The sequence below is a fragment of the Buceros rhinoceros genome, unplaced genomic scaffold, assembly GCF_000710305.1.
Source record: "Buceros rhinoceros silvestris isolate BGI_N320 unplaced genomic scaffold, ASM71030v1 scaffold5603, whole genome shotgun sequence".
Classification (NCBI taxonomy): domain Eukaryota; kingdom Metazoa; phylum Chordata; class Aves; order Bucerotiformes; family Bucerotidae; genus Buceros; species Buceros rhinoceros.
The window spans coordinates 17701-36059 of record NW_010405266.1 but is presented as its reverse complement, the minus strand read 5'-3'; the positions used below and the strand labels follow the sequence as shown (position 1 = coordinate 36059).

General features: G+C 38.8%; 1 protein-coding gene across 1 annotated transcript in view; it reads right to left on the bottom strand.

Moving 5' to 3' along the window:
* The window catches only part of PDE3A (phosphodiesterase 3A, cGMP-inhibited), a 43423-nt gene that overhangs the window by 23120 nt on the left and 1944 nt on the right, over positions 1 to 18359 (bottom strand). The window contains exons 2-8 of the mRNA XM_010133651.1: positions 18059 to 18319; positions 15168 to 15322; positions 10192 to 10307; positions 6234 to 6453; positions 2444 to 2529; positions 1814 to 1983; positions 345 to 482 (exon numbers count right to left, since the gene is read on the bottom strand). Coding sequence (XP_010131953.1) covers positions 345 to 482; positions 1814 to 1983; positions 2444 to 2529; positions 6234 to 6453; positions 10192 to 10307; positions 15168 to 15322; positions 18059 to 18319 — 1146 coding nt within the window. The remainder of the gene's footprint in view (positions 1 to 344; positions 483 to 1813; positions 1984 to 2443; positions 2530 to 6233; positions 6454 to 10191; positions 10308 to 15167; positions 15323 to 18058; positions 18320 to 18359) is intronic.

Below are 18359 nucleotides of genomic sequence, written 5' to 3'. Positions count from 1 at the left end.
CTGAACCCCATGAAAAATTATTTCACAAAGAACTCAGTAAGGGGTGGCAGGACCTACTGCAGATAAAAGAGAATATTCAGAAAGTTTCATGTAAACTCAGCAGCAGAGAACAGCAGGTAAAATAGGTGTGGGGTTTTTTTCTTCAACATTTTTAAATTAAAACACATAGAAATTTTAAAGTAAGTAATGTAATGAGATAGAGTTCATACTGTCAGCTTTCAATTAGGTAGCAGGGATCACAGTTCGGTGGATGACCAGCTTGTAAGGACAATGCATCTTAACACTACTTCATCTAAGTCTGTCAATAATCTAGCCAGTCATTGCAGACAAGATATCCTTCTCACCTGACTGAGAATCCGGCCACATTTCTTTCCGATTTTTTCCACCAAATCAAAGATTGGGAAGTTCCAGCTATTTAGCTGCTCCATTAGGGGATCCAAGTTATCCATAACCAGAGGCTCAGGAGCAAGTACAGGTTTGTCCTATGCCAGAAATCAGAATAAAGGAGAATTTTAGTTCTCTGAAGAATCTCATGCAAAAATTTATGTTCTTAAAAACTGAGGTCACAGTAGCATCATCTGTAAATTGATGGTACTTCGCTCAGCTCAGCAAAGATGTCCCCATTTTGACCAGCCCTGCAGCTAGTCACTCTCCTTTATAATTTGTTTCACTTGAATGAATAGGAAATTCTGTATATAAAGCATCGATCTCTGAACTTATTCATGAGATGCTTTCCTTTGTTCATTCAGAGGAATCATTCATTCATTTCCAAGGGAGACTGTCTTCTCCATTGTAAAATTTGCTGCAGTACAAGGCAGAAGTGCTCAGTTTCTACTTTTGCATCAGAACCTATTCATTACAAGCTAACATGACTAATGGAGCTAGGTCTTAGTGAAGACTTGTACTTCTTAAACTGAAACCAACTCATTTTTCAAGGTCTGCAAATAAAAGATGGGTTGTGCCCCTCCCATCTCCCTGCATACTTCCTTGAATTTCATTACTCCTAAGAAACTGTAGATGAGTAAATGCCGAAATATCTCAAGAAAAATCCTTTCTCCCAACTATCCAATTCCAATTCAACAAATTACAATAAATTTTCAAGAGCTCATGCCAACTAAAATTAATTAATTTGGTTGTAAAACAGGCTGTGGAAAATTTAACTAGACAAATCTTTCCCTGTACATGTCAAACAAGCTTACAGCTGACAAGATCAGCACTTGTTCATCTACTACAATGTTCTTATGGTCAAGACATACACCAGCAATAATATCACACAGCACCCTCAGAGAAGTATTAATTTATTTTAAAATAAGGACTACTGTATATATTAGCCAAGATTGCAAGGCCATTGAGAAGCCAAAGTGGCTGAACAGGAAGACTATATATCATGTTGGTAGACTGAGAAGATAATTTCTCTTCTTTCCAATCCATTTCCTTTAAAGGCAATGCTAACACAGAAGCCAAACATTTCCGAAATGCCTAATGCCAGATTCATAAACCTATATTTATTAATCAAAATAGATGGTTAGTGTTTCACAAGTAGCCAGTGCTTAGCAGCTCTTACACACTTCAGTGGTTCCTTCCGATTCTCAAAAGTCAATCCCCCTACTGCAACGCAGAAGCTTGCTGCAATTGTTGCTTGAAACCATGGTCACAATCTTTAGACAGCCCTAGAGGTTTTTTTCTGTGTGTGCATGGTGGGGGGTGGGGTGGGGTGGGGGGTTTGTTGGTTTACTTGTTTCTTGTTTGTTTATTCTTTCCCAGTGTCTGTATCTACTCAGTCTATTGTGCAAGTGGAACTAAAACAAGCTACCTCAGGTGGTATCAAGGGATGAAGAATGATGGTCTCAGGCGTGTATGTCCTACAGACGGATCCCTTCCGCATCTGCTCTTTGGAGCAGTCTGTCTCATCATCATTTTGTACGATGTCGCTGCTATCACTGTTGTTGGTCTCATAGTCAGAAGTGGTTTGTGCAGGATCATCTACAATACAAATCACAAAGCTTGCTGTGTGAACCGCAAGGAATGCAAGAAAGTCATCCCATGACCTTCTGAATAATAGAAACAGGATCTCTGACTCCTAACACGTATGTGTTGCTTGGCTGAGTCCAAAGCCAGACAACCTGTCCAAAGGCATTAAAGCATATACCTTGCAGAGTGTAAAAAATGGCATCAGGGATTGAAGAGTGAGAAAAATGTTGAGGACCATTATTTGATCTGACTAGGTTAGATGAGAGAAACCATATTTCCTTTATATTTTTAACTCGATTTTTCATTAGCATTTTGCACATGCTCTACATACAACAAGGGAAGGAGCCTCAAAGGCAATTTGTATGGTCCCACCTACATATGTTCTCCTTTTATGAGACAGGTATACCTGCCCTTTCAGTGAACGATTATTGAAATTTAAGGAACAAGGAGTTTTTGATGGACAAAGAACTACCTGTTCTGTTCAGGGTGTGTGTGGTGCCATCATTTCTATGTAGTGTCCCATCACCAGCTTCTATTTGGTTATAGGGCCTGCCACAGCTGAAATACAAGAAACACACACAGTATAAAGAGCTAGATACAAGAAATATACAGGGGTGAGCTGAGGTTTTACTGGAAATCAGGAATGTAAAAAGACAAAAATACAAAAAGACCATGGATTAATTGGCCACAACCATTAAATTCGTGTTGTCAACAGAAAACCTCTACCACGTGACTTTTATTTTTTTAATGAATTTTTTATTCTCTAAGATTATCAATACAACAACAAAATTCCTGGTTTTGTACTACAACTGCCCTATAAACATGAACTAAAATGATGAAAATGTGCCAGAGCACCACACAATCTTATATAATTCAATCAAAACACAGTCATGACATGGCTTTATTCTCACTTTCTTGCTTAAACTTGAATGCATTCCTTTTAAGGAGGAAAAAGGTATGTAAGGACAGAACATGAAGTGAGTGATCTGGCATCCAGCAATGAAACCAGAAGACAGAGTTTGCTTCATCGTTCCCAGAACAGAAAGACATTGTGGGAGGGATCACAATATCACGGCCTTTCAAAATGATTGGCCCCTCCTTTCTGTTAAAACGCATTATTCCTTCTGTGTGATTCCCTGAACGTGTGATTTAAGCCCTGAATGTGAAATCAACACCCGCTGGAACACTACAAATCACAGTGTTCCGATATGATTGAGTTTAGGACCTGAAGGAACAATGATACACCATGAAAACATGAGAGAATTTAACAAATCTGAAGGCTCACTTAGCAGTATTATAGCAAATCTGTCCATGAAAAATTGACATTTTAATGTTTCTTTCTCTAGTTTGAGTCAGCATTTTGTGGCACATCTCATATGTAAAAGTCTTTGCAAAGTAACTATTACAAAATTATTTTGATTGGTCAGTACTAGAAACTTAGCACTGATGTAAGTTCGCTATATAAAAATGGCTGAAATCCTGTGCCAGATGGCTTTTGGCTGGGTCATCCAAACCATATTCTGGAGCTTGGTGTACCCTGCAAACATCAGGAATTCTTGAAAGGATATTAAATAAAAATACAAACCTGTCTATAGTGATACTTGTAAGTGCACAGCCAAGCAAATAAATCCTGTATCATTCAGGTTTATAAACAAGATGAAAAAAAGTATTAATTTCTCTCTCCCACATTTCTTGTGGTTTTCTTAAGGTCAACTCTATCAAGCCAAAATGTACAATAAAAAAAGACAGCCTTCAATTGGTTGCAATGCTACGAGGCTTTTGTGTCTTTATTAGTACATCTCTTCATTTCCAGAACATATGCAAACTCACACTGATTTAGTATGTATGGTCCACAAAAAACAGTATTTAAACAGAAATTACTGAGCTATGCAGCAGAACACCTGAAATCCGCTCTATATCATAAGTAAATGTGCCCAATTGAACTTTAACTCAATCCCCTTCATGCACAGGCATTATAATATATTTCTTATTCACAGGATTGTTCAACATTTTTTCCACAGGATTCCTGCCTCATCCACTAAGCAGAACTAAAAATGATTACTTAGAAGTTATTTTAACAACATTGTCTGCCATATATTCCTGTTTAATGCAGTTTTCAAACTCTGCTGTCCTACCACATTTCACTCTGCAAGCAAAAACACCTCCATACAGTAAAACTGCTGTCTTGATGCCACTGCCTGGGTGGATCTGATTTAAAGCTCTGCAACCATTGAGAGATAGTTCCCTCTTTTGTTGTTGCTGGGAGAGGGATTGGTTTTGTGGTGGCAGAGGTTTGTTGATGTGGTATTATTTCCTAGCAAGGCAGGTTTTTGGGCTGTAAATGAAGGGGATTTCACATCATAAAAACTAACAATCTACAGTGTGAAAGTTCAAATATTAAAAGATTTATTTCCAGTGTTTGTTAATTTAACTCTCTTGGCTTGTCTCAGCCATTTAATTTCTTTGGTGATTTTTTTTTTCCTTTTTTTTGTTCTCTTTCATTTTTTAATTATGCTTACTTTACTAAGGGGTGCATTATTTATTATTATTATAAGGTATTATTATGATATAAGCTATTCATTCAGCTTGTATATGTCATTATGACATCTCTCTATACTAGTGACTGCTTATGATTTGTCAATGGATCGTAAAGGAACAGTGACTATTAGTAATAGTGGACACCAAAGCTATTAGCAGTTATGACACTGTAATATTTTAAATAATGTGTTTAAATAATCAACAACAAGGTCTATGCCAGCAATGTGACTATTTGCAATGATTACACAGTCAAAGCATTTGAAAAAAACAAAGGAAATTAAGAACTGGAATATGCTATGCAACCTACTTAGGTCACATAAGGCAGTAGCTACGCAAAGGCTAATGAGCATTTCACCAATGATTATGTTGAAATCAAAGTCTGTCAAGAAAATATATTTCATTACAATCTACAACAACCTTCACTGATTTTTTTTTTTTTACGTTTTCATGCAACTGTTAACTGTTCTCTATTTTTAAGAGAAGGCTTCCAGCAATAATTGTTACTAGTTAATAATATTTTATTGAAACAGTTAAAAAGCACAGTATAATAAGACAGTAGCACATTCATGGCATATTTCTTATGTCTGGCATAGCTTTCATTTCACACGGATCAATGCAAGTCACAGATTTGGAAAACTTTTAAAAGCGCTTAGTGTCTATTTAGTCACCTAGATGTGTCTTAAAAGCCTGTCAGGATCCTAGTCTGAACTTCAGTAAGGATGACTCTCTTGAGCAAACTTGCAATCTCTATTTTGACTTTTTCATACCCACTTCCTAGCCCTGCACACAGGATAGAGAGATACATGCAAAGTCATGTGACTAAAGCCAGAATGAAAAAAGCTATTTCCAAAGAGAGTCAAACTTGATAACAGATGACGTGCTGTCTGCTGGCCAGTAGTCACAAATCACTCATCACTATGACCAAAAGTAACATCTAATGAGCCAGGTAATCTTGCAACTACACTAGAACCGGCTTCTGAATACCAGTGTTTCCCACTATTCTGAACTGGACATATGTTGCAAACTGCAGTAATCTAGCTTAGAAGCTGAATCCTCTTCAAGAAGATAAGCAGAACAACTTTCATTCCACAATGATAATTTTGCAGAGCAGGTCTGTGTAATCTAACTTTAAAGTGTGAAATTAGACTGTGTTACTATAACACTTAGATGCAGAAAAAACTCATCCGCAGTTGATTTCTGAAAAACATCCCAGTGCTACATAATCTGACTCTGCCTACAGAGGACAGGATCCACTCCTTCTGAGAAAGCACTCAAAATCACATAGACGTCAGGCATTGTCGGCACCCCTTTATCAGAAGACTACAAGGCCAGCAGCTTTTAAGACCTAGCAGTCAGATTTTTCTATCAAACATCAGGTGTCCGCTGTGAAAGACTTGGCCTGTGAACTGAAAGTGACTGTTCATGTTAAGGGCATGGTGTGAGAAGCACAATCCAACTTTGGGATCCACAAGTTATTAAAAAAGAATTTATTTACAAATCAGACTGTGCATCTGAAATGAGTAAAAGCTATAAAAGTAGCTACCCATTTTCCACCTTAAAAGCACTTTGTAACGTCAGTTTACACAATTATTCATACAGTAAGAACTGCTTCAATATAGTGAAATATCAATACACAATACTGCAGCAAACCACAAAAATGTGTACATGACCCAAAAGAGCTTATTCACAAGAATACTGTGAAATGATTCCAACCCATGTCTTACCTGCTGCAGATGACAGAAGGGCTGATAATAGGGTCTGACAGGTTAGGTGCACTCTGAGTAGAAGTTAAGACTTTGTGTGGCTTTAAGCCTTGCTTAGTGTCAATATCTGCAGAGTCTGGAAATGACACGGAAGATGTTTTTCCAGTAGGACTTGTGGCAGGTGTCCCCTGGATGGGTGAATGGCATGGGGAGGTGAGAGGTGAAATATTTGATGGGATATCTGGCAAGAGAAAAGAAGAGTCTTGTGAATTAACAGCAGTGCCAGATGGTTGTATGAGTTCAATGTGCAGAAATACTCCTCTTGAGATGCACAGGTACCAGCATTGCTTCCAAATAGAAAACCAAGAAAGCCCTCCTCCACACCGAGCCAAGCCCACAGTTGTCACAGAGAGATGAAGCTCCATTAATATCAACCATTTCCACCTGCTGAAGATCTGTCTCAAAATACGAAGCATATTCTCCCTCTTGAGCAGGATGCACTAACTGGCAGGCACGAAATGAAAGACATGTGTTAGTGGCATGAATACTAGTATCAACACATTCAAGTGATAGACAAACCGAACTCCAAATAGGCACTTCCCAGACCCATTTGCAGTTTTTCTTTGCTTCGTTGTCTCCATCTGTAAAGTAGCGACAAGAAGGCTTACGCACATTCCCAGAAAATTTGAATTTCTATGAGTGAAGACTAGCAATAAACCAAAAAAGCAATTTTTAGTAGTCATACCTTAACTGAAAATAAAATATTGTATTTATGGTGCAATTTCTCACAGATTTCAGCCTTGATCTTGTGCAGCTTGAGGTTTTTTTTCATTACCTGCTGCTTTACTATGGGAGACTTGTGACCATCACCTGTGCCACATGGTATTGTACTCCTGAGTTAGTGTATCAGAAATTGCCAATATCCACATCTGCAAACACTGGCAAGATGTCGTCCTTTCTCTCTCTTATTCTATCTCAGCATCAATGACAAGATGAAATGCATCAACCAGTCCAGTTGATGCATACTGTCTTCTTTTTGAATCCACTTTAAATTTTCTAGTCTTGGACAAAAAGGTCCCATTCACAATAAAGTGCAGAGGAACAAACATAATCTTAAAAGGAAATGCAGCGACTTAGCTCCTGTTGTAAAGTTTGTAGGAACTCAGACCCAGTTCATTTACCATGTTTATCTTCAATGCCAAATGATATAAAGAGCTTAGAATCTTTAACTGGTTTTATGATTGAATCGTGCCTGCTATCTAAATGCTTTCCAGACACAAAGATTATCTTAGAATAGACGATATGCAGATCTAACTTTGTGAAATATTAACCTTGCAGGACATATGTGTTCAGTTTCAGTGTTTTTTACTGGTAATAACTTAGCATGATATGAGGTTAAAATAGGATTTACTGTTGACAATCCAAGAGTTAAAAATATTCTCTGACAGTTTCTATACTGCAATGTTGAGATATCCAATATCTCCTAAATATTTTAGGATATTTCTCCAGCAAACTTGTGGTATATATTACGGTCTTAATTAAATTATTGCAACTAGGATAGTACTCTAGTCTTGAGATCAGAAAACTACAGCCTACAGAGCAATTAAAAAGTTATCAGATGGCCATGACATATGGAAATTGCTTTAATACACAGAAAACCTCTGTTTCACATCTACTAATCCTTGAATATATCTGCCTTCCATCCAAAAAAACTATGTCTTTAAAAACGTTTTGCAGTCTGTTAGTTGCACGGGGGATTGAGTTGGATTACTATCTAACTTTGAGCTAAATATTACCAGGTAATCTTCATGACTAGAATACAATATATATAGTCCTCTTTCAACAACTTAAAGCATGTCCTGGGAATTTAAATAGCAATTTTCACAGTAATGTTTCCAATTACAGCTTACTTTCTGCTGCTAGTTTGGGCTCCTGTCTCTTGAAATATATTTGGTTGTGAGTTTTTTGGGGTTTTTTTTAAAGTAATTTACCAGGGTAGATAACTATAAATAAATAAATTTACCAGAAAAATGTAACTCTATTTTCATTCCTGCAATATTTAACCATTTACTGGCTAAAGTGAGAGAAAACATGTCTTGCTACAGCAAGGAATTTTGAACAACTAAGGTAAGAGAAGAATAACAATACAAAGAGAAATTTTTAAGTACATCCCTCTGGTTAGGTTATCCAGAACTTTTACACATGTGCAGTGCTGAAGAAGTGAAACAGTAGCTTCAATGCGATGTGAAATTACATATGAAAACACTTGAGTTTACTTCAGAATTTTGCCCAAATAAGCACAGCTATCAGTATTTTTAAATGCTAATGCTTTCATGCATAATTAAAGACACATTTTGTAAATTAACAGATTTATGGCTTTAGCTAGATCAACTTCTACTAATAATTATTATATATTGCCAATGGAGCTTACATATAAAAGTCTAATTTGTATTAACAAGTGCAAATTGAAGCAATTCTTTAGTTGCAACATGAAATCAAATCATCATTAAAAATGTATGATTGTAAACAGTCTAAAACATCAAAACATCAACCTCTGCATAAAATGCTGAGCCAAAATTTGTACTCCTGTCAATCAGTGCCCCTAGGAATTGCTTGCAATGGAATGGAGCTCTCCCTTCATTACAAGGGAGCTCATTTGGGTGAGAGATGACTATTAACACTTTCTGGAAGCAAAAGAGACTAAATGTAAAACTGACTCATGGGGATGATAAGTCATGTTTTCCAAGCATAAAATATTATACACCCATCCCCTACCTTTCAAGCTAATTGGTTAATCACTGAAAGTCACAATCTAAGTTGGATTTGTTTTGTTTCAAACAAATTCCTGGATTCTTGTACTATATCTCCATTACTTTCCAGGTTTAATTTTATTCATTTGCTTATGTGTCTATTACCTTTTAAGTTAATACTGTGTTTCTTAACCTTCACGGTGGCGTAACAAAGCAGCTACCATACAAGAGGAGATTAAATAAACTCTTCACTTTTGAAAAGGAAATGTGATGTGACAGTGCTAGATATGCAGAATAATTGTGCAGCCATATCTTCAAACCCAACTCTAAGTTGGGATTCTCTGACTTTTCTGATGTTAGGCCTCAGGCATCCAAGAGTTTCCATCTGATGTCTGGGTAACCAGTATTTCTGAGCAACATTATCTCAACATTATTCCGTGTTTGGAAAGGAAATTGGCTGATTTAAAAGAGCAAGGCCTTGTGATCATTTTGAATTGCAAGTTAAAGCACGGGTAAATAATACTTTATCCTGCATTTGAACAGGGAAGGGAATCATGTTACTGTGGATTAAGACTGCTTCACGGTTGTCATATTGCACGTTTCATTATAAATTAGGAAGACACCTTCACAATTTCTTTCCCTCAGTTAAAATGGGAGTAGTTTTTTAAAAGGCCCAAAAAGCTGTGTGAAAAACCTGTAAGAATCAGAAAGAACTACCTGGACTTTCTCAACAAGGAACATACAGACACAGAACTCTTGAGTTCTAATGGCTTTATCTTTGATATATTTGCATAAGACAGATCAGTTGCTCATACAGCTCTGCATGGCATTATACAGGTCGTGCTTCAGGAAATCTCAGCTAGGCAATACACGCAGAGAGTTATCTAACAATTGTTATAGAAAACACTGTTCTCAGCCCAGTTGTAGTCAAGGAAATTACATGGGTATAAATCACAACACAATTTAGTATTGCCCTTACCACATCATATCAAGACTAACCTCTATAAATCATAAAAGTAAAAACATTTACAAAAGCATCACTGTGAGCTATGGTATTTTAAGGCACTGGTTTGTTGTTTTGTTTTTTTTTTAATAAAGGAAATAACTATATTTATATTGATGGAAAAATAAGAAAAGACACAGATTGCACACAGATGAAAAGCAGCTGCATGTGCTCATCATGGGGAAGCAGCTAAGAGAGCCTGACAGAGCCACGGATGCCCACTCACCTTGACGGCTCTGTCTTTTGGCATTCAGGTGGTGGGTAGAAGACATAGCATAGGAGGTTGAGAAGGACCTGCTCTTCGTGATCGTCATCAGAATTGAGCTGTTCCAGGAGTCAGCGCTGCAAACAGAGCGCAAACAAGTATAATTCAACACATTAAAAAGCCTCAAGGGCAGATCTTAAGAAGACAGGAGTCACAGCAAGAAGATACTGAGATATCACAAAATCTGACGAGAAAAACAGCATCTATCTGCTGGCTGAACTGCCATTTGTGAGGCACTCAGTTGAATTCTGCACAAATATTTACAGTGCAGACACTCCAAAGCTGGACTTCCTTCAGTCCTCAGGCCTATTCACTATGTCTTTAGTATATTGTTCTGACAGAACAGAGAGGCTTAAAAGTTGACTTGAAATAAGTTAAATTTATATTCTCTTTTAACACCTCCTTACAAGAGCTAGAAGTGCCAGAAGTTCTCAGTGTAAATGAAAACTCAGTCTCCTTGACTCCTGTGCTGCAACCGCCCAGGCAGATACTGTGTAACCCTTCGGGCACTGGAGGAGCATGTTAGAAGGCTGGAAGAGGCTCAGAAGAGCCCTACATTGCCGTTGCTAGTTGTGTGGCTGTTCTCTGGGTGAAGCACTTCATGCTCTAGCCAACTGAAATGCATGCTGCATCACGTAGAAACTCCTACTGACAGACCCTGAAGGCGTTGGTCACTGATCCAAGAGAAACCCACTGAAGGAAACAGGGTGTATTGTGTCTGAGTACGTGTGGAACAAATGCTGGTCTCCTGCAACAGGATGGGTGCATGCTTTCAGCCTGCAGGCTATAACTGTGTACCAGAAGAGGCCAAACACTTCTGTAAAGCAAAAGAATTATATTTATCATTGCTTTCCCGAATGACACTCATCAACATCAGCTGCTTGCAGGAATGTAGGACTGGCTTTTATCACGAGGCCTGTGACTGCTCTGGACAGATCCAGTAGGCCTTCCAGGCTCCACATTTCTCCTCACAGACTCACATCCAAGTGATGAGATGACATGCAAGGAAGAAGACAGCCTTTTAGAGCAGCCTAGTCCCAGCTGCACTTAAAAAAAATCCCATTGAAATCAACAAGTGCCCTGAAAGATGAAAGCACGTAACATTGTCTTAACTCTACAAACACCTTATTGTTTTGTAAGATCAAGTGCTACATACAAAAATATTTGCTGTTTGTCTTCATTGGCCCAAATTCCTATAATCTGTGATGAAGAAAGACAAATAAAGAACCCATCTGTGTTTTAAATTGTTTGTTTTGTGGTTTTGTTTTTAAATTGACAGTAAGAATTAACACACTGGCCCAGAGTAAAGAAAAAACAAAACAAAAAACCCCAAATCACATTCTTTGATTTCTTAAGGGAGAACCACGGGGTATAGAAGTGACTGAAGGAAGAAATGTGGAAACTATTATTTTTCTCAAATAATTTAAGCTATAAGAGGACCATGTCTTATCAGTTTAGTGACATGGGGTTGGAAGAATATGGGACTACTAATCTTAAACAGAGATTTAAGGGAGATTTTTGTGAATATGTCACTACAGAAATCTAGAGGTGATGTCCCAGGCTGTGAGGAACAAGTTGCAGATTTTGCAACTGCAGAATCTGCCGCAGGTTAATTCCAGTATCATTTCCCCTCTCCTACTCTCAAGACGTTAAATGTTTCTTTGCAATCTGTGGAGTGCTTGAATTAGGTACAGGGGAAGTGACAGACAATCAAGATTCCCTCCACACCCCCACCACCCCTTCAGTTCAAAATTCTTTTCTTTGAAAGCAAATCTATATTGGCCTGCCAAAATTTTTAAAGCTAGGCTTATAGAATTCGTTTTTCCCCCCTTTCTTGACTACACATTGTTTCTCCTACTGTAAAAGAACTGCAAACAGTAGTCTGGGAGGCTTGACAGAGCTATAATTATACAACTGGTGACATTAAAAGTAGGAAGAATTGATGCCTGCTTAGTTGGCTTATCATACAGAGTTATATAAAAATCACAGAAAAGGACCAACAATAATATTTAATTGCTCTCCATTTCCCTCTGATTCCCATCTTAGGATGCTTACATACTACGTGAGAGTCTGGGATCAACAGTATAAATCAAATGCGCCCTGGGAACCACTGAAGAACATTTCCATTTGGTTATAGCTTCTTTATATTTACTTTTACTGAGTACATGGGACTCCTCACAAAGGGAATTTTGGCTAATGACATATTTTTCTTGCACCAGACGTTCACTGTACTGAATGGTGCCCTGCACAAGAGCCTCCTCTATGGGAGAAGTTTACGTATCTGGTAGAAAGAACCAACCAAAGCAGCTAGCTCTCTGTGGCTGCATTCACTCAAGCTATTCAACAGCAAACAACAGCCGTGCAGGTCTTATATTTTCTTCCACTAGCAGCACCAAATTTTGAATTTCAGAAAAACATTTGAATCTTCTAATATCACAGCTCTGACTTCTCTTCTTCAATTTGGTTCTTTTCCTCTGCTCTTCCTTTCCGCATAGCAAAGCTTGCCTCCACTCTCTCTCCTCATCCACCATCTCCAAGATGATAGACCTTGCTGAGGTGGGGAAGGGACCTGAACTTTATTCTCAAAGGGTGGCACCATACCTACCAGACTGCATGACTGACTGACCTTTGAAGGCTCTGCTCCTTTCTGACCTGAACAGGAAAATATTCATGAAGCCAGAAAGGAGGAAATCCCATTAAAATAGCTAAGCAACATATCATAGTTCGCAGTGCCTGCAACCCAAGCCTCTTCTCACAGATGAGAGCCCTTCCTACAGGACTAACATCCATTCAGCTCCTTCCTTCACTGGCTGCTACTCGATTATCTGCCACAGCCCTTGTGGGCAGTTAAATGCAGCTCATCTCAGGCCATCTGGCAGCATGGAAGTCCCAAAATTCGAGGTACCTAGGTCTGAATGCCCTGAAGCAGAGAAGCAACTTTATTAGGGTAGTCCTCTGCAAATACCCTAAATCAGTCAGCTGCTGGCTGTAAACAGATAAGCGGACACTGCTTCTTTCTCTGATGGGAGGACTACGGATTTTACAAAACTGGCTTGAGGATCAGGCCCTAAGAAAAAGAGAATGGTTAAGAGTGAGCAGGAAATACCTAACTGATACAATCAGTCATGAGCGACTAAAGCCTCATCTCTTCAGAACAGTGAGAACCAGTGTGCTTCTGGGTAACTCTGAAATACTTTCAGAGATGTGATTTAGGAAACTGGAGCTAAATTTCGGGTTGGGCACAAAACAGAGTTCATAGGTACCTCAGACTATGCAGAACTTTTTGCAGATGCAGTGCTCTATTTCTACTACACACTATACAAACATAACCTTGAAGTGTATGTGTCATGACTGAATACAGGACTCTTTCCAGGCAAGACAAACAAGTAATGTACAATTTCTTCAGTGATTTTGCTGAAATTCATTTCAAGAGTTTATTAATTATTGGTTTGTAGTTATGACTCTTCCAGCAACAGCACTTGCATGTAGAAGCCTTGAAAATATGGGTATCTTAAATGAATACATAAATAAATACAACATAAATAGAAGGAGGAACTCAGGCTACACCACAACAAAACAGCTGTGTGTATTTGCTTCTTGTGGCAAAATAGAAAAAGCCTTTTAACTAGATGAGACAGCTGAGAATAAGGATGGGACAGTTGGGATTCTGAATCCCAGAAGATAAACACTTTGCTTTCAAACTCTACTAGCAAATCATAGAATCACAGAATCATCTGGTTGGAAGAGACCTTTAAGACAATCAAGCCCAACCGTTCCCCCTGCACTGTGAGGGTCCCTAAACCATGTCCCTCAGCATCAAATCCACATGGCTTTTAAACACCTCCAGGGATGGGGACACCACCACCTCTCTGAGCAACCTGTTCCAAGGCTTCACAACCCTCTCTGTAAAGAAATTTTTCCTGATATATAACCTAAATTTCCCCTGGCACAACTTGAGGCCATTCCCTCTCATCCTGTCATTCTTAACACGGGAGAAGAGATCGACCCCCAACTCCCCACAACTTCCTTTCAGGTAATTGTAGAGAGCAATAAGGTCCTCCCCGAGCCTCCTCCAGACATTCCCAGTTCCCTCAGCCGCTCCTCATAGGACGAGTTCTCCAAACCCTTCACCGGCTTCATTGCCCTTCTCTGAACCCACTCCAGCACCTCAAAAATCTTCTATTGTAAATTTTATTCCTAGGTTATACCTTTATTTTTTCCCCAGTGATAACAAATCTACTTTCTTTTCTCCACTAAATCATGTTTTGACTTATCTAATGCAATGGTTTTTATTCACCATCTATCTATTGCCAGTATTGCATCTGCATGATTTCATTCAGGGAATGAGCACTTCTTATATTCTGCAATTAATTGAGTACACAGGATGCAGAGCATGTACAGTGCTGTATGGTCTGACAATATTTCCTTTCTATGGACAGAAAACCACAAAACAGTGTACTTTAGGAGGGTCCACTTAAAATTAGGACTTGTGTTCAGGAAATTAGCATCTAGAGGATGGAGAAGTGCTTTATGAACAGGTTTAATGACAGGACCACATCACTAGATGCATTCGTAGAAGTGACATTCAGCACTTGTTAGAATTTTTTCTTGGCTGGGCAATATCCATGGAGGAAACCGCTGCACATCCAGACGACTTTAACCACATATCTCGACTTGTTTCCAATTTTATTGGGCAATTCTGCACTTTGCTAGCAGAAATAGATTACCTTTTTTTTTTCTTCCTGATAATAGGAATTGTTTTGGCATAATCTCACTAAAATTGGGAATGCCACTTCTTTGGCAACCCAGTTTAGAGAAACACAAAGAAGTAGTTCTAACATACTTTGGATTCAGCATTTTTAAATGAGGCACATCACTCAGAAGCAAAGAAATTTGCTCAAAGAGAGACATAGAAGAGAGAGGGGGTAATTTGTAACCTGGATGAAGATGATTCATGAGGTTTGATGCTGGCACTGCGATCCCTTCTCACTGGAGCTGGCTCCAGTGTAGGCAATCCTGTGGCTGATGTTGTTGTGGTCCAAGTTGAGGACACTCGTCTCAGCAGTCCTGGAGGCAAACTTCTCCGTAAGCGCTAGAGAAAAATCAGAGAAATCAGTTGCTTAGAGTTTATACAGGCTTACACAAATTTTAAACATAAAGAAGAAAAGCATTTCCATTTGTTTAATTCTGCCTGTGACACACCTAGTTAAAAACAACACAGCTGGTGCTTGAAATGCTCAGAGGGTCTGGGCCATCCTCCCCTTTTCAAGTTTAAAAAAAGGTATATAACCACAGCCCTACAGCCACAGACGTTCAACGTTTGGTGCTCTCACTGGAGTCAGCCGATATTGGCCGTGCTCTTTACAAATTTTAATGGCAAAATTATGTGATGTGGCCAAAGGCACTTAAATAAGTCATCAGAGCCACAAAGGTGACTGAGGGATTGGAACATCTGTTATAAAAGGAAAAGCTGAGAGAGATGGGATTGCTCAGCGTGAAGAAGAGATGGCTCAGGGGAGACCTTACCTATATAAAAAAATACCTGGAGGGAAGGTGTACAGAAGATGGAGCCAGGTTCTTTCCAGTGGTGTCCAGTGACAGGACCAGAGGCAATGGGGAACAAATTCAAATACAAGAAATTTCGTTTAAATGTAAGAAAATATTTTTTACTGTGAGGATGACTGAAGACTGAAAGAGGTTGCCCAGAGAGGCTGTGGAGTCTACACCCATGGACATACTCAAAATCCAACTGGTTATCCTCCAGAGCAACCTGCTCTAGGCTGAGCCTAGAAAAACCTGCTCCAAGCAAAACTTGCTTGAGCTAAGGGACTGGACTAGATGATCTCCAGACTGGACCAGACGATCTCCAGAGCTACTTTTAACCTTAACTGTTCTGAGATTTAAATTGTCATGAATGCTCAGAATCAGAGGTTCAAGAAGCTGTAAGAAAAATACAGGAGAGGAGCTCCAATTTTTTTCCCCTGCTATACCTACGCAATCCAAAGATCATCCACGGAATTAAAACTTCCACGCTCTGGGATATGATGTCTCCCGAAAAGCTTAGAGAAAGCATCAGTGGTTACAGATTTTTCTTGACCACTCAGCATTTTCCTTTCACCTGACCTGCTTTTCTCTACTAACAGGATTCACATTGTTTTTCTGAATTTTTTGAAGGCAGAGATAATAAAAGATGATGATAGTTTTTGTGGATCCAGATTAGCTGTTGCAGATATAACTATAGCTGTTGCTATAACTTTGTAAGGTGCTTCTCTTGTAGTTCTTGTGAAGTGTTATAGCTAAGGACTAAATAAATATGTCTCTGTGAAGGAAATCTTCGACTTTGCCAGAGAGTTAAGCGATATGAGACAGAAGGCACTTGTGGTTCTGAAGCTCAAACTTACAGATAAATACATTAACATAGTATCTCCTTACCCAAAATGCTCAGTGACAGAATCTTAAGGTAAAGACCCTAAATCTATATTTAGACACTTAAATAAAGGACTGAAAACTATTAGTTTTATGAACCATAGTACTTCAGGTCAGTGAATTCTTCAGTCAAACTAATCCTCTGAAGCATTAATTTGTTTCTTCATCCTTCATTTCTCTTCTCCTCAGCAGGTACTATGCAACAGCAAAATGGTATCTGTTTGCTCTGTTTGCTCATGTGATAGTAGTGTTCTTCCACTGAGGCTTTCCCCTCAGAGCCTATGAAGAGCCATTATAGACATACATTATACACTAAAATAAACTGGAAAATGCACTTAAAAAAATGTGAACATTCATTCCATATATACAGCTTCTACATAGGCAAATAGCGTAATAATCACACTAAATACATTAAATCACACTACAATATATTAAAAAAAGAATCACAAGTGTTGCAATTCAGGTGCTGGGAAATGCTGGAATGAATGCTGGCTGTGCCAATATTGGCCTTGCAAGACATTTAATTACCAATGAACCTACAATTCAAACTACTCCAAAGCCGATGCATTCATTCTAGTTGTTCACTTACTAAACATGGGTGCTTAACACTGGTTATTTCCTCTTGGCTTCCCGAGCATTCATAAAGCCATCAATCAAGATAATAACGCGCTTTTTTGTTGTTTTTGAGGAGTCTTCTCTAAGACTATTTCTCATGAGTTTACAATATTTGCCATACTAAGTACTGTGGAGACCTTTTTTGTTTGTTTGTTTGGTATACAACATTTAAACATGACCCAAAGCACCTCAAGGTCATTAATAGAGACTTTAGTTGAGTTCTAAAGGTTTCATACCTCTAGCAAAGGGAAAGAAGAAGAGACTGAAATTCATACAGAATTTCAAATTCCAGTCTTCAAAGTGGATAAAAAAGGTCTCGTATTCCTACTTAATTCCCAACTGCTCATTGATTAGGATAATCACCCCACATGCAGTGTCTCAAATCTTTTGAGTGGAAGGGGAAATTGTGTGTGAGAAGTAATGGGGCAGACTTGTGAGTTTGGATGCTGAAAGGCTTTCGCTTGCCCTGCTCCCTGTCATTTTTTCTGTCTCAAGCTCCAACCAACATGTGAGGAGATATGCATACCACCTATGCGAGCTATCCTGTGTCGACCATCATCTTCTAAAGATGGCTGAACCAAAGTTAACCAGGTCATGAGTTGAAGGATACACAGGAACTGTCTTACTATGAAGCTAACAGTCTACTTTTATAGTAGAGTATGATCAGTCCATAAGATGTTAATCTGAAGCAAACAAGCAAAAAGCCCAGTGACATCTCCCACTAGTCCAGTGCTGTCCCTTTAGGGAGAGACAAGTTACAAGATGATAGACAGGATCCAGTACTCACCTTGGGAATAGCTAGTTTCTCTCCTTTCTCTGGACACTCCTCTGAGTCAGAGCAGGTGTAGTTCTCACTGAAGGACACCAAGGGATTCACCCTTGGCTTGTGGATGGCCTGGAAGGTTAATTGTGTATTAAGCAGGTTGCTCACTGTTCTCAACGATGTACACACGTTGGGGGGCAGTGAAGGATCTGCCAGAAGGTCTGTAATGAGCCCATGTGCTTCCCCCATGACAGCGATATCCACTGTGATACTGGTTCCAGAAGACTAAAGAAGACAGAAATAATACATGTGAGACAACAGAAGT